Genomic DNA, 22,010 nt, shown 5'->3' with positions numbered 1-22,010 from the left:
TGGTTTTATTATTTTACTTATGTTCTTTTTTTAGTGTTTGAAACACTATCAGCTATATTCTAAACGAGGCCACTACCTCAATATAGTTCAGAGTTTAAAATAAATACGTTACTCTGAAGTCTTGCATCCTTAGGAAGCTGTGACTTAAAATTACAGTACTTTTTTTATTTTATTAGATTTACCAGGCACATTAGGTGCATTTGCACAAAGTATCGGTATCGGATCGATACCAGCCTGAATTATACTCAGTATTGGATGGGAAAGCAAATCTGTGGTATCGAACATCACTAGTGGTGGTGGAAATGCTGGGCGAGCCGACCAGCGTTTCTTTACTTTCGGTTTCGTGGCGAGTCATGAGAATAACGCCGCCGAATCTCCGTTTATGGTGGGAACTACGACGGTATGTGATCGTCTTCCAACCTCTGACTTTAATTCTTGATGAATGAAAACATGAGTCTGTCTTGCGCCGGTCAAAGAATTTCACGGTGCGGAGGCTCATAAATGTAGTGAGGAAACACTTCACTTTAACAAAACTCCTCGTTGTCCCTTTAATAGATAATACACTCAGATGATGAGGCAGTGAGTTCAGCATCTGGAGGCCGAGCCCAGTGTCCTCGACCTGACAGCAGCAGCAGGGGTGTGTCGGCTTTTCACCTTGTAGCAACCAAAAACGTAATAAAGCCAATAATGTAATAAAACTTTTGAGCCAATAACGTAATAACTGGTGCCGATAATGTAATAAAACATAAATATGACTGCAGTTCTTGGAAATAAAAGGCAGTTTTGTGCAGTTCGCTAATTAAAAATAGGTGTGGATGACATAGTCGTCATATTTATTCATCCAAGATATGTACTATCTTTCCTCACTCACTCACTCACTCACTTCTACCGTGCTTAATGATATGTTTGCAAACAGAAGAAGTAAGCATTGTAGGCTATCAACAACCTCCAAAACATAACCAAACTTGTGTATTGAATGGTGTCTGCAGCCAGTTTATGTCCCATGTTGGATAAAGTGACATTTCAATGTTTTTTTTTGTTTTTTCTACAGTGATGATAAAGCAGCTTTAGGTTCTATATTAATACTGTGAAAGTCTAAAGGTAGATGTTTGTATTGCTCCATACAGTATAAAGGTAGTTTTTTTTTTACATTTGTGAATGAAAACACTACGGAACTTCATTTGGGTGTTCTGGAGATAACGCTAACCATCAAGTTGGAAAAATGATGGCTAAATGTTAATTTAAAAAAAAAAAATCAATGGTGAAACCAAATCAATGCCATTGCTCCTCCGAGCCATGCTGGAATTATCACATTTCCAATGGTTTGTCTGAGGCAGGAAGTTCTACATGACTGAAACATAAACTGGCTGCAGACACCATTCAATACACAAGTTTGGTTCTGCTTACTTACTGCAAACATATCATTAAGCATGGTAGAAGTGAGAGAGAGAAAGAGGTGAAAGATAGTACATATCTTGGATGAATAAATATGACGACTATGTCATCCACTTACCTATTTTTAATTAGCAAACTGCACAAAACTGCAAAAAAGCCTTTTATTTCCAAGAACTGCAGTCATATTTATGTATTATTACATTATCTGCACCAGTTATTACATTTTCAAAGGTTTTTTTAATACTAGGCCAATGACGTAATGACGTGCCAATAATGTAATAACTTATTATTGGCAACATGTTATTACGTTATTGGCTCAAAAATGTTATTACATTATTGGCTTTATTACATTTAAAATGGCCAAAATTATTACGTTATTGGCTGTTACTACGTTTTTGGTTGCTACAGACCTGGTTCTTTTAAAAAAAGAAAAAAAAACGTACTGTAACAACTCAGGCTCAGGTGCAGCGGCGTGGTGCCACCAGAAGAGGGCAGCAGCAGCATGCAGCAACAACAACTACCAGGTAGCTGCAGCATCACAAACACCTGTATCACATCCAGGTGTTGTTCTGTCCTGATGCAGCAGGTGTGTCGGCTGCTGCTTCCACATCTGGACCAGACTTCAGTGTGAATCTGCCCAGATGTGGAGGGAAGTCTTTCTATCAGACTCACATTCAGACTGAGGTTAAACTGAGCACTCACTGCAAAAACTCAAACTCTTACCAAGAATATTTGTCTAATTTCTAGTCAAAACAAATCTCATTCTACTTAAAATAAGACTCATCATATTAAAAGCAGCTTGTTTTTAGACACTTTTTACTTCTTTCAAGCTGATTTTCACTTGAAATAAGTAGAAAAAATCTGATAGTGGAGCAAGTTTTTCATTCTTATTACAAGCACAAAAAACTTGCATCACTGGCAGATTTTTCTACTTATTTCAAGAAAAAATGTGTTTGAAACAAGTGAAAATGATCTAAAAACAAGTTCATTTTTAGGTGATGAGTCTTATTTTAAGTGGAAAGAGATTAGTTTTGACTAGAAATGAGACATTTTGACAAGAAATAAGACAAATAGTTTCAGTATCTTTCATTTTTCTATGTTCATTTCTCTTTCTTTCTTTTCTATTTTTTATGTTAGGAATTTCTGTATTATCTTCTTACTTTGAAGACTTTGTTGCTTTTTCACATAGGCAAGGTATTTTTTATAAGTCCTTTTTGGCTTCTACCTCTCCTGCACAATGTTTAATTTTACTATTTTCATTGTTTATGCAGGTTATATAATGTGCAAATAAGATTTTGAGTTTTTGCATTACAGTAGTAACCAGCTGAGTGTCGGCCCTGACCAGCAGGGGGCGTCGCCGGACCGGACACCTGCTGCTGCTGCTGTAGACTGTTGTGTTACTAAAGAGAAGAGAAACAGGTGAAAAAGAAGAAGAGAGGGTGAAGAGAGAAGAGGAGGAACCAGAAGAGGAGGAGCAGGAGAGGAGGAGAGGAGGAGAGAGGAGTTTCTCTTCTCACGGCCGGTTGGTTTAGTTCTGCATCACACGTTGCAACAGAGCGCGAAGGCAGGAAACAGATGACGCACTCAACACTCGTCTGCATCACACTGATACCACAGACAGACAGAGAGAGAGAGAGAAAGAGACAGAGAGGAGGTGAAGTAGAGCAGAGGAACTGAAGAGAAAGAGACAGAGAAACAACAGGAGGAGAGGAGGAGGAGAGGAGGAGGTAAAGGAGTTTGAGGCTCTTCTCTTTACAACTAAAAAACCCAAAAAGATTCAAACTCGACGCACAGGAAGGAAAGAGGAGGAGAGCAGAAAGAGTGTGAGTGCGAGCCGAAGAGGAAGCAGAAAGAAAGTCAGAGAGGAGGACGAGGAGGAAGGTGTAGAGAAGAGACGAAAACGAAGGGAGGTGCAGAGAGGAGAGGAGCAGAGAGGAGGAGGTGTAGAGGAGAGGAGCAGGAAGAGAGGAGGAGAAAGAAGAGGAGAGGAGGAGAAGAGGAGGAGAGGAGGAGGAGCTGCACAGGTGTCATGGAGGGAGACATCAGGAAGCAGGGGATGCTCTACCTCCAGCAGCAGAGGTTTGGGAAGGTAACACACACACACACACACACACACACACACACACACACACACACACACACATACACACACACACATACGACACGTTTTGTGTTACTTCCAACACAGTGAATGTCCTGCACTGCAAAAACTCTAAATCTTCCCAAGAATATTTGTCTTATTTCTTGTCCAAATGTCTCATTTCTAGTCAAAACTAATCTCTTTCCACTTAAAATAAGACTCATCACCTAAAAATGAACTTGTTTTTAGATCATTTTCACTTGTTTCAAACTAATTTTCACTTGAAATAAGTAGAAAAATCTGCCAGTGAAAGCAAGTTTTTTGTGTTTGTAATAAGAAAGAAAAACTTGCTCCACTATCAGATTTTTCTACTTATTTCAAGTGAAAATCAGCTTGAAAGAAGTAAAAAGTGTCTAAAAACAAGCTGCTTTTAATATGATGAGTCTTATTTTAAGTAGAATGAGATTTGTTTTGACTAGAAATAAGACAAATATTCTTGGTAAGATTTTGAGTTTTTGCAGTGTAAGAGTTTCAAACACAGTGATTGTGTCACATATAACACAAAATGCGTTGTCCATATAAAGACACATTATTGTGTTACAGTAAAACACGTGTTAATAGACGTCTGTGCAAAAACAAGCTTCATTTATTTAAACAATCTGAGACATAAGTTTTATCAATAATCTGTAACTCATGAGGTCGTCAGCTTCTGTTAATGATCCAACTGTAACAAAACAGTTTAATACGAAGTTCCCGTCTTTAAAGCCCCAGTCTGTAACTTATTTGTCTTTTTATGATCAAAACTCAAATCTGTCTTTCATAAATCCGTATTTCACTGAAGGTGAATCTCAGCTGCATCCAAAGTAAAGCTTTCTGGTTCCTTAGAATGAGTTGTTACAAGTCGTTACAAATACATAAGTGGGCGACGCACCGAACCGAGGCGGCCATGTTGCATCGTGACCGTAGGTAACCACGGAAACGGCCTGTTCAAACTGTCACCACTGTGTAGTGTGAGGAAGGACGGAGGCTCTGGTGTTGCATTCAGGTGCAGTCAGGCAGACGGCCGTCGGCAAACCAACCGGATGTCATTTTACTAAAACAATACCACATCACCATGACAACATGTTGTCACGCACACCACTTGTTTACATAGACGCTTGTTTATCCTGTTACATGCAGCGTCTGTTGTCTGTCTGACGTCTGCCCCATTTCACCTGAATGCAACATCAAGAATACGTTCAGATATGCAACCGCACCGCTACATGGGGGGATTCCTCCTAAGTCGGCCATGTTGCTAACAGTTAGCTGCCTGCTAGGTCAGGGCTCAGATCCAATCAGATGACGACCTCGACCAGCTGTAACCATAGCAACGTCAACCTCTGTGTGTGTGTGTGTGTGTGTAGAAGTGGAAGCGTGTGTGGTGTGTGTTGTACAGAGAGAGTTCCTGCTCCATCTCCAGACTGGAGTTCTTCGAGTGTAAAGACGGAGCAGCGGAGCGGAACGACAAGAGTCTCCGCAAGCAGCAAGAGCACAAGAAGGTACTGGACTCTACTGGACTCTACTGGTTTCTACTGGTTTCTACTGGACTCTACTGGTTTCTACTGGTTTCTACTGGACTCTACTGGACTCTACTGGTTTCTACTGGACTCTACTGGACTCTACTGGTCTCTACTGGACTCTACTGGACTCTACTGGTCTCTACTGGTTTCTACTGGACTCTACTGGTTTCTACTGGACTCTACTGGACTCTACTGGTCTCTACTGGTTTCTACTGGACTCTACTGGTTTCTACTGGTTTCTACTGGTTTCTACTGGTCTCTACTGGACTCTACTGGACTCTACTGGACTCTATTTGTCTCTACTGGTCTACTGGTCTCTACTGGACTCTAGTGGTCTCTACTGGACTCTACTGGTCTCTACTGGTCTCTACCGGACTCTACCGGACTCTATTTGTCTCTACTGGTCTCCACTGGACTCTACTGGATTGTACTGGTCTCTATTGGACTCTACCGGTCTCTACCGGTCTCTACTGGTCTCTACTGGTCTCTACTGGTCTCTACCGGTCTCTACCGGTCTCTACCGCTCTCTACTGGACTCTACTGGACTCTACTGGTCTCTACCGGTCTCTACCGGTCTCTACTGGACTCTACTGGACTCTACTGGTCTCTACTGGACTCTACTGGTCTCTACTGGACTCTACTGGACTGTATTCGTCTCTACTGGTCTCTACTGGACTCTAATGTGACTCTACTGGTCTCTATTGGTCTCTACTGGTCTCTATTGTGACTCTACTGGACTCTATTGTGTCTCTATTAGACTCTACTGGTCTCTACTGGTCTCCACTGGTTTCTACTGGACTCTACTGGTCTCTTCTGGACTCAATTGGTCTCTATTGTTACTCTACTGGACTCTACTGTGTCTCTACTGGACTCTACTGGTCTCTACTGGACTCTACTGGACTCTACTGGTCTCTACTGGACTCTACTGTGACTCTACTGGACTCTACTGGACTCTACTGGTCTCTACTGGACTCTACTGTGACTCTACTGGTCTCTACTAGACTCTACTGGTCTCTACTGTGTCTCTTCTGGACTCAATTGGTCTCTATTGTTACTCTACTAGACTCTACTGTGACTCTACTGGTCTCTACTGGACTCTACTGGACTCTACTGGTCTCTATTGGTCTCTTCTGGACTCAATTGGTCTCTATTGTTACTCTACTAGACTCTACTGTGACTCTACTGGACTCTACTGGACTCTACTGGTCTCTTCTGGACTCAATTGGTCTCTATTGTTACTCTACTAGACTCTACTGTGACTCTACTGGACTCTACTGGACTCTACTGGTCTCTATTGGTCTCTATTGGTCTCTACTGGTCTCTACCGGTCTCTACCGGTCTCTACTGGACTCTACTGGACTCTACTGGACTCTACTGGTCTCTACTGGTCTCTACTGGACTCTACTGGTCTCTACTGGACTCTCTACAGATTCCAACCGGTAGTCATGGAGACATGACACTCTCCAAGTTTGGTCCCGAGTGACAAAAAGCAGGTGTGAAAGCAACCGCACTAACTGAAAAATGAAACAATGCATCATTTTAACCTTTGGTGCTGCACTAAACAGGTGTGAAAACACCCTGTAATGGGTGTGTATTGCACGGAATGTTCGTGTCAGACTGGGTGACATCATCAGCTAGAGTGGGAGAAGTTGTTTGAAATTGTCTGAAACTTTTCTCTTTCCACGCTGCTCACGGCCACAATTTACACTCTACACACATGATTTTTTACACAGTTGTAGACAAACTTGTCCTCTCTCTAACAATGTGTTCATCAAAGCAGAAAGACTTACAGAATTTAAACTGTGAGCCTCTTAGTGCAGCGATGTCTCTCCCTGTTTCTCATTGAATCTAATACAAAGATTTTCTGAGAGAAGTTAACTTGCAAGTGTTTCTAAAATATTTACTGTAGAAACACCAAAATCATATCAAAGTGTTCAGGAAGTCCTTAAGACGACCTCGGTCTGAGAGGAACTACCGTTCTGTCAGAATCAGCCCAATTGTGAGAGCAGCACAGATGCAGATAATCACTGTTTTTCTCTATGTTTCTGTCGCGCCAGTCTTTATATGTGCTATGTGTCTGTCTGATCATCTTCAGATCGTGGGTTTGATTCCCATGTTGACAGAGGTCACACCTTTGGCAGCGGTCCCCGTGGCCCTCTCAAAATTTCTGCAGGGAAATTTTCTAGTTACTCTTTACTGTGCTTTACTCACTGAGCTGAGCTGTGTTGCACTTAACTGCACTTTATTAAATCTGCTCTACTGTACTCTATTGTTCTCTTCTGCACTCTATTGATCTCTACTGTGTTCTGCTGTTCTTTTCTGCAGTGGTTCTCAAACTTTTTTCTGCATGAAGGACCCTGTGGTCTGTGGTCTAATTTGTCTCAGGGTGTGTCCTTGACACAAATCAGACCACAGACACCAGAAAATACACAAATATTTACTGTACAATGTACATTCAAGATTATAGAGGAATTCCGAGAAAGAAGTGGTACAATTTCTCAAAAAAAGTTGAAACATTTCTAGAAAAAAGTTTTAAAAAAAGAAATTATAGAAAAAAGTGGTAAGATTTCAAAAAAAAAAGAAAAGTTAAAAGATTTTTCGAAAAAATAAGTGGTAAAATTCCAAAAAAAAAAAAAGTTTTTAAAAAACTTATAGGATAAACTTGTAAAATTTCTCAAAAAAAATGTAGAAAAAGGTGGTAAAAATTCTCCCAAAAAAGTTCTTAAAAAATTATAGAAAGAAGTGGTAAGATTTCTAAAAAAAAAAAAAAAGAAAGAAAAGTTTAAAAAAATTTCGGAAAGAGTGGTAAAAAAAAAAAAAAAAGTCTCAAAAAAGAGGTACGATTTCAAGAAAATGTTAGGGACCCCCTTTAACCCCAACAAGGACCCCTGTGGGACCCTGGACCACACTTTGAGAACCATTGCTCTACTGTATTCTACTATATTCTACTGAGTCCTGCTTTGGTCTTCTACTGTCTTGGTCTTCTACTGTCTTGGTCCTCTCCAGTCTTGGTCCTCTCCAGTCTTGGTCTTCTACTGTCTTGGTCTTCTACTGTCTTGGTCTTTTACTGTCTCGGTCTTCTACTGTCTCGGTCTTCTACAGTCTCGGTCTTCTACTGTCTCGGTCTTCTACTGTCTTGGTCTTCTACTGTCTCAGTCTTCTACTGTGTCTTCTACTGTCTTGGTCTTCTACTGTCTTGGTCCTCTCCAGTCTTGGTCCTCTCCAGTCTTGGTCTTCTACTGTCTTGGTCTTCTACTGTCTCAGTCTTCTCCAGTCTTGGTCCTCTCCAGTCTTGGTCTTCTACAGTCTTGGTCTTCTACTGTCTCAGTCTTCTACTGTCTTGGTCTTCTACTGTCTTGGTCCTCTCTAGTGTTGGTCTTCTACTGTCTTGGTCTTCTACTGTCTCGGTCTTCTACAGTCTCGGTCTTCTACTGTCTTGATCTTCTCCAGTCTCGGTCTTCTCCAGTCTTGGTCTTCTACTGTCTTGGTCTTCTACTGTCTCGGTCTTCTACTGTCTCGGTCTTCTACAGTCTCGGTCTTCTACTGTCTCGGTCTTCTACTGTCTCGGTCTTCTACAGTCTCGGTCTTCTACTGTCTCGGTCTTCTACTGTCTCGGTCTTCTCCTGTCTCGGTCTTCTCCAGTCTTGGTCTTCTCCTGTCTTGGTCTTCTACTGTCTCGGTCTTCTACTGTCTCGGTCTTCTACTGTCTTGGTCTTCTACTGTCTCGGTCTTCTACTGTCTTGGTCTTCTCCAGTCTTGGTCTTCTCCAGTCTTGGTTTTCTACTGTCTTGGTCTTCTACTGTCTCGGTCTTCTACAGTCTTGGTCTTCTACTGTCTCAGTCTTCTACAGTCTTGGTCTTCTACTGTCTTGGTCCTCTCCAGTCTTGGTCCTCTCCAGTCTTGGTCTTCTGCTGTCTTGGTCTTCTCCAGTCTTGGTTTTCTACTGTCTTGGTCTTCTACTGTCTCGGTCTTCTCCAGTCTTGGTCTTCTACTGTCTTGGTCTTCTACTGTCTCGGTCTTCTACTGTCTCGGTCTTCTACTGTCTCGGTCTTCTACTGTCTCGGTCTTCTACTGTCTTGGTCTTCTACTGTCTTGATCTTCTGCTGTCTTGGTCTTCTACAGTCTTGGTCTTCTACTGTCTCGGTCTTCTACTGTCTTGGTCTTCTACTGTCTTGGTCCTCTCTAGTGTTGGTCTTCTACTGTCTTGGTCTTCTACTGTCTTGGTCCTCTCTAGTGTTGGTCTTCTACTGTCTCAGTCCTCTACTGTCTTGGTCCTCTCCAGTCCCCTCTGAACCAGCTGGACTCTACTGGACTCTACTGGGTCTCTACTGACCTGCTCCGTCTCCGTCCTTCTGGAGAACTGCAGTTTTAGTTTGTGTGCAGGTGTCTTGGCTTGGCTCTGTCGCCATAGTTGACGGCGAGCGAGCGCGCCCTGTTACCGCGGTGACGGGGTCTTGTGTGCGTCTCCCAGGTGATCCGTCTGGCCGACTGCATCCGGGTGTCGGAGGTGGAGATGGAGGGATGTCCCCGGGACACCGGCCCCTTCCTGGTGGAGACCACGGAGAAGATCTACGTGTTCGCCGCTGACAGACAGCAGGTGGACGACTGGACGCACAAGCTGTGTGAGATCGCCTTCCCGGTAGGCACACGCACGCACACACACACACACACATCCTTGTAAATCTATCTTTGTGGGGACATGTCATTGACATAATGTATGAGTGCCGAAGCGGAAGCAGCCCCATGGGTCCTCAATTCGAAAAAAGTCTCCATACAAATGAACGGGACTCCAAGTTTTATTTTGTGATCTGTTTGAATTGCGCCATGACAAAAAGATATGTCCTCTACCTGTTTAAAACATCACGTTTCATGAAGAGAAATCAGCAGTTTATCGTAAAACGGCAACAGAAGAATGTATTTTCTGTGACGATGCTCTGCGGACTACAGATCTGTGTCCCACAAAAAATACGTCACCAACTGACACGGGAAAGGGCGGCATTTGGTGTGTGACGTCACTACGCCACCTGTAGTCTTTCTGGTTACGGACTCTTCGGAATTTTATTCTACAATAGGTTTACAACAAACTGCTGATTTCTCTTCATGAAACGTGATGTTTTAAACAGGTAGAGGTCAGATTTTATTGTCATGGCGCAATTCAAACGGATCACAGAGTCCCGTTCATTTGTATGGAGACTTTTTTCGAATTGAGGACCCATGGGGCTGCTTCTGCTTCGGCTCTCTATTCCCTAGGCCCTTACCCTAACCTTAACCATCCAAAACAAATGCCTAAACTTAAAGCAGATATCAGTGGAATGTTTTTGTTAATATAAGTCCTAAATAGTCCTATTTTCCGTCAGCAATCACTTACATGAAGTATTTCAGCCTAAACACGAGTCTCTCCGTCACTCTGCTCTGCTGTAACCCGAGGAGAAAATTTTCCTTGTGGGATACAAGTGTTATCCAATGAGGGGAGAGAACGGCATGAAGGGCTGTGTGTGCAGCCAAGGGATGCGCGTGAATGTGGTGACGTAGCACGAGGACCAATTGATGCCTGACAAGGGCGGGGGCTGCTAACTCATGGTGCGTTCAAGGAAACTCGTACTTTGTGTTTTTCCTTCCTGTGAAGTCATACCAGTTCGATCTGGTACGAGTTCACGGGTCGGAAGTTACGAGTGGCCGTTATAGGGAACTTTCACAGACAACAGGACGGTAAAAACACGAGCTACGGGTTACCTGGAACGCTACCAAGTCGTAGTTGTGACTTGAAGCTGTAACTTACGGTTTCAAAAGCCTGCCTTGAACACAGCATTAGCCGAAACGGCCGTGCCGCTGTTATCTGCTTTAACCATTACTCTAAACCTAGTTATAACCTAAACCCAAGTCTTAACCCTCAAACAGCGCTTGGAAAAAGTGAGGACCGGCCAAAATGTCCTCACTTCCCAAAAATGTCCTCAGTCTGTTGGTTAAAAACTTGTTCCAGTCCTCACAACGTAGCATGTACAAGAACACACGCACACACACACACATCCTTGTAAATCTATCTTTGTGGGGACATGTCATTAACATAATGTATTCCCTAGCCCCTTACCCTAACCTTAAACATCCAAAACAAATGCCTAAACATAACCATTACTCTAAACCTAATCTAAACCTAATTATAACCTAAACCCAAGTCTTAACCCTCAAACAGCCCTTGGAAAAAGTGAGGACCAGCCAAAATGTCCTCACTTCCCAAAAATGTCCTCACTCTGTTGGTTAAAAACTTGTTCCAGTCCTCCAGTCCTCACAACGTAGCATGTACAAGAACACACACACACACAATGCAGTGAGGTCACATGGTCAGGAGTCAGGACGGTGAAGGTCCTCAATGGTTCTGCTGTGGGAACAAGATTTCTTTATTATTACGCACAACGTTCAACCAGCTGGTCTCCTTTACTTCAGCTGCTGTTATTAGGAACAATGGTAACACATCTATATATATTATGTATAGATGAATTTATTTGTCCTTCACCATTCCGTACAAACGACCTTGAGAAGTGCAGACAAGTCAGGGAAAAGGACCACAGGAGAGTGTCCTTAACCACATTACATTCATTTACATTCCCACATTTCATACACCCACGAATACATAGAAACATAAAACATAAAACCCCACACCCTGCCTAGTTTCCCACATTTACATGTACATTCCCCATGATTATGTTCTTTTCATTTTCTTATTTAGTTCTGTTATGGCAGATGGGATGAAGCTTTTGTTGAATTTTATTTTCTATATACTTCTATATAAACATGTGTATTGATGTGTGGTCCGATTGCTTCCTTGTGCGTGAAGATAAATAGAAATATCTAATGAAAATAGAATGGAATATTGATATTTTTCGTTAAATATTTGTGTTTCTCTTCACGCACAAGCCTATGGCTATATAAAATCTCTTATTTATTTACTTTTTATATACATACTCTCATATTTTACCCTGCTAGCACAATGCACTTGCACTTATCACTTTATCCATATGCATAGGCTGCTCATATTTTTGATTGTTGAACAACTGAATGTCGGCACTGACACTTTACTGTTATTATTGTCTGTCTTGTTTCCATGTGCGGTTGCACTTTAAGGTTTAGCTTTTATCTCGTTGTGCTGTTGTGCAATGACAAATACATTCTGATACACGTTTATATAGATGTGTTACTATTGTTCTTAACAGTAGCACCTGAAGGAGAGCAGTTGGTCGAAACGTTGTGTGTAATAATAATAATAAAGAAGTCTTTCGTGGCTAGCAGCAGGTGTGCAGGCGTAACCTCTCCTTCTTCTTTGTTGTGGTATTTTTGTGTTGCAATGCACCTTTAAGAACGTGATGTGCGTTTACTGTAAGAAACAAACAGAACCGGCGCTGCGTTCAGTGCCAGTCAGAAAACCCAGGTTCCTGTAGTTTTTAAATAGCGGTGCATGTGATGACAGACGGCCGAGCCGACGGTCCTGAGTCACAGCTCCACTTCCTCTTTCTGTCTGAGTGTGACAGGAAGTACACAGCAGCCAATCACACGGCAGCGTCTGTCTGAAGGTGTCTTACTGTAATGGAAACACCACGGCAACGCACAGGCTTTTATTTTGAAGGCCCAGCTGCTCCAGGTGGAGGTGGTGATGTCACATCGATTAATGCTGAGGTCAACAATTACAACTCTTCATGTGAATATTAGCTCCGCCCCCTCAGACACACCTGACAGGATTCCTTTGACTTAGGGATCGACTGATATGGTTCCTTCAGGGCCGATATCGATTATTAGTAATCAATAACTAATAACCAATGATCATTTGTTGTAAAAATTATGGTTCTGGTGTCAAAGTTTAGAACAACAGACCTGGGATCAGACTGAGAACAGTCAACTGTGCCTTTGTTTTTTATACAGTGTATAGAAAAAGGGCCGTAACTTTTTCTAGAATAAAACAAAGTCAAACACAAATCTGAGTTGAAATGCCTTGAAGCAAAACGTTTTCTTTTAAAACAAAAAGTGCAGCAGCATTTCTTAAAGCTCACTTATAAATAACATAAATAACATACATTATTATTATAAAATCAATAAAGTAAACTGAACTGAACTGAGTCTCAGTTAGTCCCAACCCAGTATATTATATATACATTATTTTACTACTAAAATCTGCATCAGTGTTGGCGTTGTTGTTCATAAACAAACCGTTTGTTGGCGTCGTTGAGTCGTATGATGGAGACTGAGTGGAACTGAATTCCGATAGATGGATGGATGGATGGATGGATGGATGGATGGATGGATGGATGGATGGATGGATGGATGGATGGATGGATGGATGGATGGATGGATGGATGGATGGATGGATAGATAGATAGATAGATAGATAGATAGATAGATAGATAGATAGATAGATAGATAGATAGATAGATAGATAGATAGATAGAAAGAAGATAGATAGATAGATAGATAGATAGATAGATAGATAGATAGATAGATAGATAGATAGATAGATAGATAGATAGATAGATAGATAGATAGATAGATAGATAGATAGATGAGTTGATACTTGTGTGAAATGTGAAAATGATGATGAAGATGTTGTCATGGCTGCAGATGAGCTGGACGGAGGTGGCGGTGAAGCGCGGCAGCCTGCACAGAAGCAGCAGGGTGGAGGAGGACGAGGGGATGGAGGACAACTCCCTGTACAGCGGCAGAGAGACAGGTACGTCCACATGTCTCACCTGGCTCTGTCCACATGTCTCACCTGTCCACATGTCTCACCACCTGACTCTGTCCGCCTGCAGCTGAGCCTCAGCTGCTGTTGGTGCTGCTCAGTGCTCAGGGTCAGTGAACGCACCACAGGTCACAGACAATATACACAACAGTAGTTGACGATTAATTTAATAATCGATTATTGTTTGATTAATCAGTGACTTGTTGCAGCTCTAGTGTTTTGCCTCGGGCAGCGTTCAGGTCGGCCCAGCTCAGTGTGCTGGTCCCGGTTGTTAGTGTTACTTCTTAAAGGAGAATTCCAGTCATTTTTTTACCCTAAATCGTTTTCCTGATGGTCACCCAGTGTTGTCTGGAGCAAAAAACGCCACTAAAATTGATTAAATTGACTAAAATAAACGATCAGAGATATTTTGGACATTACCACTGCACTGCTCCACCGTTTATTTTAGTAAAGAAATCATCACAACAAGGACAAAGTGTTAGTTTCTCTCTGTGATGGGATAGTAATGTCTTTCTGGGATGTTTCAGAGTTGGGCTATCTGAGGTGAGTGGCTACATGCAAAAACACAAAGTTTCTACTGTTTCTACTCTACACTATATGAGTTCAGTGGTGTCTCTAAGGATTCCAGTCATGTAGCTACCAGAGATATCTCATTGTTTTCTGACTGTTTGTTATGGTTGAAAGAATTGCCCCCATGGGTTAGCGTTGTGGCTATCCCTAGCGCCGTGTAGCCATGGTAACTCTGGTTTGCCTGCATCAATTTTAGTCGCGTTTTTTGGCTCCAACCAACACTGGGTGACCATCAGGACAACGATTTAGGGGTTGAAAATGACCAGAATTCTCCTTTAACGTTACACGTTTACAATCCAGAGTAAACATGGAAACATGACGCGTCTTTGTCCAGTCAGTCGTCATGGAAACACGATGCTCTCTGAAACAAAAAGAAGTGTACGAGCTGAAGACTGCACTAACTATAGTGTGTTCAACATTTTGTAGTGTTGTTCCAATTCTCCGCGATTAATTTCATCCACTATGTAGTGGATGACAAAACACCCACAATGCACCGCGAAATTGAGTGAACAAGCGATGTACACTACTTTCTACTCCCGTATGTATCCCACAATGCAATGCGGTCGTGTTTTGCCAGAGAAGAAGAGGACGCTAATTAGCATGTTAGCTACGATTTATTTAGGCAATTTACCAGTAAACTCCTCAGACGTATTTGCCTTGGCTCCGTTTGCCTGAGCAGCAGGAGTTGGGCAGCAGCATCCCAACATTAACAGGCAGCATTAAATCAATCTGATAAAGAAACTGTAGTAGAATATGGAGGAAATACCAGCTAACGAGCTAAGCTAATAGCCACAGCTCACGGTCGGGACACTAGTTGACCAAACCAAACTTCCGATATTTCAACAGTTTATTGTCCGAGTAACACAACCACACAGAATCACATCCTCAAATGTTCCCGCAAGGGTCTGGTTTTTATTATTTTATTTTTTATGTGTCCGGTTTGTTTCATACATCCATGGTTTGTTTACATGATTCTCGGCGCGTCTGCTTCCGTCACAGCAGTAGGCTAACACGCTAACACGCTAACATGCTAACACCTGGAGCCTCAGCTGACGCAACCACGTCCAGAAAATGACCGTCTAGTGTCCGAATTCTCCTCCCGTCGTTCCCTACATCATGTAGCCTACATGATGTAGTCACTATATCATATACATGATGTAGTGGATAGGGAGTGAGTGAGTGAGTGGGTGATTTCGAACACAGCCTGGGTCAGAGCTCAGCCTGGGTCTGACCTCTGACCTCTGACCTCTGGTCGTCACTGCAGGTTGAAACAGTAACGAAGCTGTTGTTGTTGTGACGATGTGAAGAGAAGAAACAACAGAGATGTGTGTTTGTTCACATGGAGGAGGGACAGTACAACAGTACAGTTACAAAGTATTTGTACTCTGTTACTGTAAACTGATGGAGGATCTGTTTGTATTTCCTTCAGCTCAGACGTCCAAACATCCAAACACAGCAGCAGAACACAGAGACCGTTACCGTTAGTTACCAGCTGATCACAGATAGAACTCTTCTCTCAGTCTTGACTGTGAACTCAGACGTTCCTCTGTCGCACCTTCAACCAGACTTCACTTCCTCTTTCTCACTCTTTTCCTTTTGCTGCTAAATATAGCAGCCTGTGGCCACACACACACACACACACACACACACACACACACTGAGCTCACTGTCTTTATTCAATGTGTTAGTAAAACGCTGCCGGGTTCAGACAGGAGCAGGAGCTGCTTCTTCACTGCAAAAACTCAAAATCTTACCAAGAATATTTGTCTTATTTCTTGTCAAAATGTCTAATTTCTAGTCAAAACTAACCTCTTTCCACTTAAAATAAGACTCATCACCTAAAAATTAACTTGTTTTTAGATCATTTTCACTTGTTTCAAACAAATTTTCACTTGAAATAAGTAGAAAAATCTGCCAGTGAAAGCAAGTTTTTTGTGTTTGTAATAAGAAAGAAAAACTTGCTCCACTATCAGATTTTTCCACTTATTTCAAGTGAAAATTTGTTTGAAAGAAGTAAAAAGTGTCTAAAAACAAGCTGCTTTTAATGTGATGTTTCTTATTTTGAGTGTAATGAGATTAGTTTTGACTGGAAATAAGACAAATGTTCTTGGTAAAGAGTTTGAGTTGTTGCAGTGTTGTTGGTTTTAATGCTCTGAAACGTTTTCAAAATAAAAGTAAAACTCATTCCACTGAGTCGAAGCTGCGTCAAATAAGAGTCAGAGTGGAAGTTTGGACGGAGACATTTCTAAACAAAAAAGGAGAACAAGAAGTTGGAGCCACATCCTAGCTGACCCAGGTGAAGGTCTGACCTCTGACCTCTGACCTCCACAGTAACCGGGACCAGGACTAGTTCTGGTCCTTGTTGGTTTGACCCTGTTGATGTGACCAGAGATGGACAGAGTACTGCTACATGCTTTTAGATTTACTTTAAGTCAAAGTCAGAGTCAGAGTAAATGTCTTATTCTTCACATCAATGAATGACTCTAATTGTTTCTAAATGAATGTAAGGAGCTTTTAACTCTTGTTAGTGAGAATGAACTCTTTGAAAGCAGCTGCACTGATGTGCTGCTTTTAGGGGTTAGGGTTTCCTTCACAGACAAACACAGCTTGTGTCCAATAGGATTTTAGAAAAAGACCTGAAAGTAACCAGTACTTTTCAGCCTTCCTACTAATTAACTCCAGTAAAAGTACTAATATTTGTCTTGGAAATGTATTCAAGTCAGAGTAATAAGTACCAAAGAAATCTAATAGCCTAAGTACAATACTCAAGTAAATGTACTGTGTTACTGTCCACTACTGGATGTGAGTGATCCGGTATCTGAGCCGAGGCCGAAGCCGTCACTAGTTTCCATTGTGGTTTTGACGTTGTGTATTTTAACACATGCCGAGGGCCAGTTGTGTGTGTGTGTGTGTGTGTGTGTGTGTAGTGGAAACTTGAGTGTGTGAGTTCCTGCTGCGGTGTGTGAGTGTGTGTGTGAGTGTGTGTGAGTGTGTGTGAGTGTGTGCGGTGCAGGGTGTTGCAGCGCTGCAGTGACCTCGGCTTTTATCTGCACAGGACAAACTTCCTCTTCTCAACAGGAAGCTGCGCCTCGCGGCAGCAGCACAGCAACAAGAAGAAGAAGAAGAAGGAGAAGAAGACGAAGAGGAAGAAAAGCTTTAAACTTCATTAACCACAGAGAACCGTCTGTTCTGTTAGCATCGCCACGGTTACTGGAAGACGCCTGACAGAGGGGGCGGAGCTACAGCAGCTGACTGACCAGCTACGTTTACATCATGACACCTGACAGAATGAGTTACTGCTTCAATCCGACTATATAACTGGACAACTGAGTGCATGTTAAAGGGATAGTTCACCCAAAATTGAAATTTCCCTCATTATCTCTAGGCTACTCCCCCTCATGTGGACTAATAAGGGCTGGGAGAAGTTTCAGATTCCTCCGTGGCTTCTCTGAGTTACAGGGGGTCTCGGCGTAGCAGTGCATGTCCATATGACGGTTGCAAATGCAAAGCTCCTCTTCCTGGTTGACGAACCAGGAAGAGGAGCTTCGAGGAGCTTCTGCTACAAAACAAGCTTGAAATATAGACTTATTTCATTTTTTTCGGGACAATTTCTCATGTTGGGGCTTCAATACAAGACGGACATTACATACGAGCAGCATGGAGGTATTTGGATGTTTTTTGGTGTGTCTTTTTGTTACGAAGACAGTTGGTATCCATTTGCAACTGTTATATGGACATGCACTGCTACGCCGAGACCCCCTGTAACTCAGAGAAGCCACGGAGGACTCTGAAACTTCTCCCGAAATTTCAATTTGGGGTGAACTATCCCTTTAACACGTTAGATTCAAGATTCAAGATTCTAGATTCAAGACATTTATTTTGCCATTTTGTGCTCAGCAAGCTGGGTACAATAGGAATTCTTGTGCAGAGGTCCCCCCAGGTCAGATATAAAAGATTAGTCCGATTAAGACACCCAGATGACCTGATTGGAAATCGTTTTTCTTCATTCTTCTGCATGAATTCGCCTTAATCAGACTGAAACTGGACAACTCATGTGTTAATGCTCCACAGCAGTAGAGACGGCACAAAGTGGAGCAGAGAAGCTGCCCGAAACCGGCCAAGTAAAGGGGAAAAAAAGCAGACGTTAGCACCGATTCAGTGCATTTCACACAATGTGACCAGCAAGAGGATGTGTTTTATAAAAAAAAAAAAGAGAAGAGAGAGAAAAAGGAAGCCCATGGACCTTAATTTGTATTCTATTCTCAGCTGACAAGAAGAGACCAGCTGCTAACCTTTACTTTACTTTACTTTATTTGTTTATTTGGATGGGACAGTGCACATCAATGTACATATTAAAAAAACATGTAAATGTAACCACCAGCTAACAAGAAGAGACCAGTAGCTAACCAGCAGCTAACAAAAAGAGACCAGTAGCTAACCAGCAGCTAACAAGAAGAGACCAGTAGCTAGCAGCAGCTAACAAGAAGAGACCAGTAGCTAACCAGCAGCTAACAAGAAGAGACCAGTAGCTAGCAGCAGCTAACAAGAAGAGACCAGTAGCTAACCAGCAGCTAACAAGAAGAGACCAGTAGCTAGCAGCAGCTAACAAGAAGAGACCAGTAGCTAACTAGCAGCTAGCAAGAAGAGACTAGTAGCTAGCAGCAGTTAACAAGAAGAGACCAGTAGCTAACCAGCAGCTAACAAGAAGAGACCAGTAGCTAGCAGCAGCTAACAAGAAGAGACCAGTAGCTAACCAGCAGCTAACAAGAAGCTAACCATCAGCTAACAAGAAGCTAACCAGCAGCTAACAAGAGGCTAACCAGCAGCTAACAAGAAGCTAACCAGCAGCTAACCAGCAGCCATAGATATAGGCCTGTAGATGGCGCCTCTGATGCTGCTGTCCATTGGAACGATACGTCAACGCGGCGGCCATCTTGGTCAGGGGGAAGCCGTGTCTACTTACTGCATTAGTCAACAGAGGCAGATGTCTATCAACCATTAAAGAGGAACTAAACCCCTAAACCACTTTTTTCTGCTGAAAACAAATGTATTTGGGTATAAGGTAGTGTTGTCAGTTGATTCTGGTCCAACTTTTGACATTTTAGTCAAAATATTTCAATTTGGTGTATTTTGTAGTAAAAATGTAGAGTGACTGCCCTCTATGGGTTGAAACACGGCTATTACAATCGAATTTTCCTATTGGCTGAGATGGAGGCAGATGACGTTTTGGAGGCAGCTTTCGTCACCGGCCACTAGCTCCCCGACCAATCAGCACCGGCTGCTGCCTGCCGCTAACGGTTGCTAGGCAGCCTAGCTGCTCTGCTGCGGCTAACGGTTGCTAGGCACTCTAGCTGCTCTGCTGCGGCTAACGGCTGCTAACAGCTGCCTGAACGGGAATCGTTAGTGCGGCCGGCGCTAACGAGCCGTTAACGAGTTAACGAGCCGGCGGATCAGCTAAGGCGTCCTCTCCTAGTAGTGTCCGCGCTACTAGTGTTGAGTCGCTCGTTAGTAGCTCGTTAGCGCTAGCAGAAGTGTCGATGTGTGTTTATTACTTTTTTTTCTCTTTTGTGTGATTTCGCGGGTGTGAATGGGGCGCGCGGGGAGGGGGGGGGGGGGGGTCGGAGAGTGCTCCTCGAGTCCCGCCCATAATCAAGGCATTTTTTGAATTTCAAGCTTAGAGCACGTCATCCAAAACTGAGGGGTTTAGTTCCCCTTTAACATCACCATAACAATATTCAACCGATTTTCAAGCCGTTTGGTTTATTATAAATGTGATATATTTATGATTCAACAAGAACAACAACAAAAAAATTGAAAAATGTTTAGATATTTTTTTATGTAGGCTATTAAACATACACTACTCAGACACACACCCACATGCATAAATACAGTGAAATGTGTTCTACAGGGTCTGAGCGGGTCTGACTGCTGGTCAAACATTTATATGTCTATGGCCAGAACCCCCTCACCAAGATGGCGGCCGTGTTGATGTACGCTGAGAAGCAGAAGGCGGCATCTATATGTGACCAGCAGCTAACAAGAAGCTAACCAGTAGCTATCTAACAGCTGACAAGACACTAACAAGGAGCTAACTAGCAGCTAACATGAAACTGTCACATAGCAGCAGGTTAAATGTTTAAATTCATTTATTTCTATTCACATACTGTATCTATTCAAAAGAACCAAATGTAAAAACATAAAACTTTGCATTTTACGTGATGTGAAATGGGACGCTGTAGGAAGCTAAAGAGCTTTTTGAGAGAGGCCCAGGCACAAAGGAAATGTAACACATGTGACAAATAAAGCAACACATTTTACAGAGGGGCAAACCCAAAAATACCACGCACTCTCACACAGTCAGAGTTGACCAGATAGGCACATTGATCAACAGTCTCACACTCACAGTCTCACACACCCAAAAAAGGAAGCCCAAAAAAAAAGTTAGAAAAAAAAAGTAATAGGTTGATGATGATAATTCTCTTAAGGATTACAGCATTAATTCACATTTGAGTGTAATCTACAACCTCTGGTAGCCTATCACCGCTCTTGGAGGGTGTTTAGTGTTTAGTTCTGGTCCTTCTGGTTTTACGAAACACAAAACAAAAGCAGGAAAGAAAATTGTTGTAGACAGAGTTGTTTTAGAGGGAAATTTATGCAAAACCTCTGATGCGTGTTGCCTTCAGGGACAGTTTTTCATCAAGCAGTCTCTGTATTTCCCTCTAAAACAACTCTGTGTGGTAACGTTGTGTTATTATCTCATAGCGTGGTGAATGTGCAGCTCACAACTTGTCCACCAGAGCGTTGTGGAGTTGTTGGATTGTGTATTTGATGAGTTTGATGAGGGTCGGGAAACCAAGAAATCCCATAATGAGCTTCCGTAGTGTAGCTCTGAGCAGCTCACGGCTCTGCTCCACCGTTCTAAAAAACAGCTTGCACTGACAATTAAAGGTGAGAAACCTACTGCTATGACTATTATAGGGATTATGGCAATGGGCCGAATTGACAAAATGTTTAACTATCCCTTTAAAGTTTTAGGAACAGGTTCGATTTTCTGCGTTTTTCGCATCCATGAAAATGTTTTCAAGGAAATTGGTTGTCTTCTCTTTATTGTGGCTTCAGTAGAGTTGATAATCCATCAGACTGTTCACTGATGCAGCTCTTTGTTCCTGACGTCCTCTCAGGATCAGATGGACATAGTTTCTTCTTGTCTCCCTGAACAGAAGATAAAAACTCATGGTGATAAAACTCATCAGACTCAGTCAGTACGTTTACATGACACTTGAAAAAAACGAATTATTGCCTTAATCCGACTATAACTGGACAACTGAAGTGCATGTAAACACCTTAGTCCGACTGAAATCGGAGTTGGAGAACTCTGATTAAGACACCCAGATAATGCGATTGGAATTAGATTTTCTCCGTCATGTAAACACCTTAGTCGGAGTAGAACTGGACAATGCATGTGCGCCAAGTGGAGCTGAGAAGCCGCCCGAACCCGGCAAAGTAAAGAAAAAAACCCAACGTCAGCGCCGATTCAATGCATTTCACACAGCGCCACCAGCAGGGCCGTTGTATAGGGGAGAAAGGTGATGATAACTCTAGGGGCCCAGCGCCCAGTGGGGCCCATAAAAAACCCCAGTAGTCTAATCTTTATATGACTGAATTATTCTGCGTAAGACCC

The 22,010-nt window shown here is 42.5% G+C and overlaps 2 protein-coding genes across 6 annotated transcripts in view; one reads left to right on the top strand and one right to left on the bottom strand.

Moving 5' to 3' along the window:
• The window catches only part of LOC146980638 (far upstream element-binding protein 3-like), a 169,318-nt gene that overhangs the window by 92,665 nt on the left and 54,643 nt on the right, over positions 1-22,010 (bottom strand). The window lies entirely within an intron of this gene.
• dok2 (docking protein 2) overlaps positions 3,032-22,010 on the top strand; it is a 29,489-nt gene continuing 10,510 nt past the window's right edge. The window contains exons 1-4 of the mRNA XM_085787984.1: positions 3,032-3,484; positions 4,879-5,013; positions 9,506-9,673; positions 13,639-13,747. Of these exons, the coding sequence (XP_085644110.1) occupies positions 3,425-3,484; positions 4,879-5,013; positions 9,506-9,673; positions 13,639-13,747 (472 nt within the window). The 5' untranslated portion in view covers positions 3,032-3,424. The remainder of the gene's footprint in view (positions 3,485-4,878; positions 5,014-9,505; positions 9,674-13,638; positions 13,748-22,010) is intronic.

The sequence above is a fragment of the Trachurus japonicus genome, chromosome 9 (genome assembly GCF_045865225.1).
Source record: "Trachurus japonicus isolate A0001 chromosome 9, Traja_1.0".
In the NCBI taxonomy this organism is placed as follows: domain Eukaryota; kingdom Metazoa; phylum Chordata; class Actinopteri; order Carangiformes; family Carangidae; genus Trachurus; species Trachurus japonicus.
Note: the sequence above shows the minus strand (reverse complement) of the source record. Positions and strands in the feature narration are given on the sequence as shown.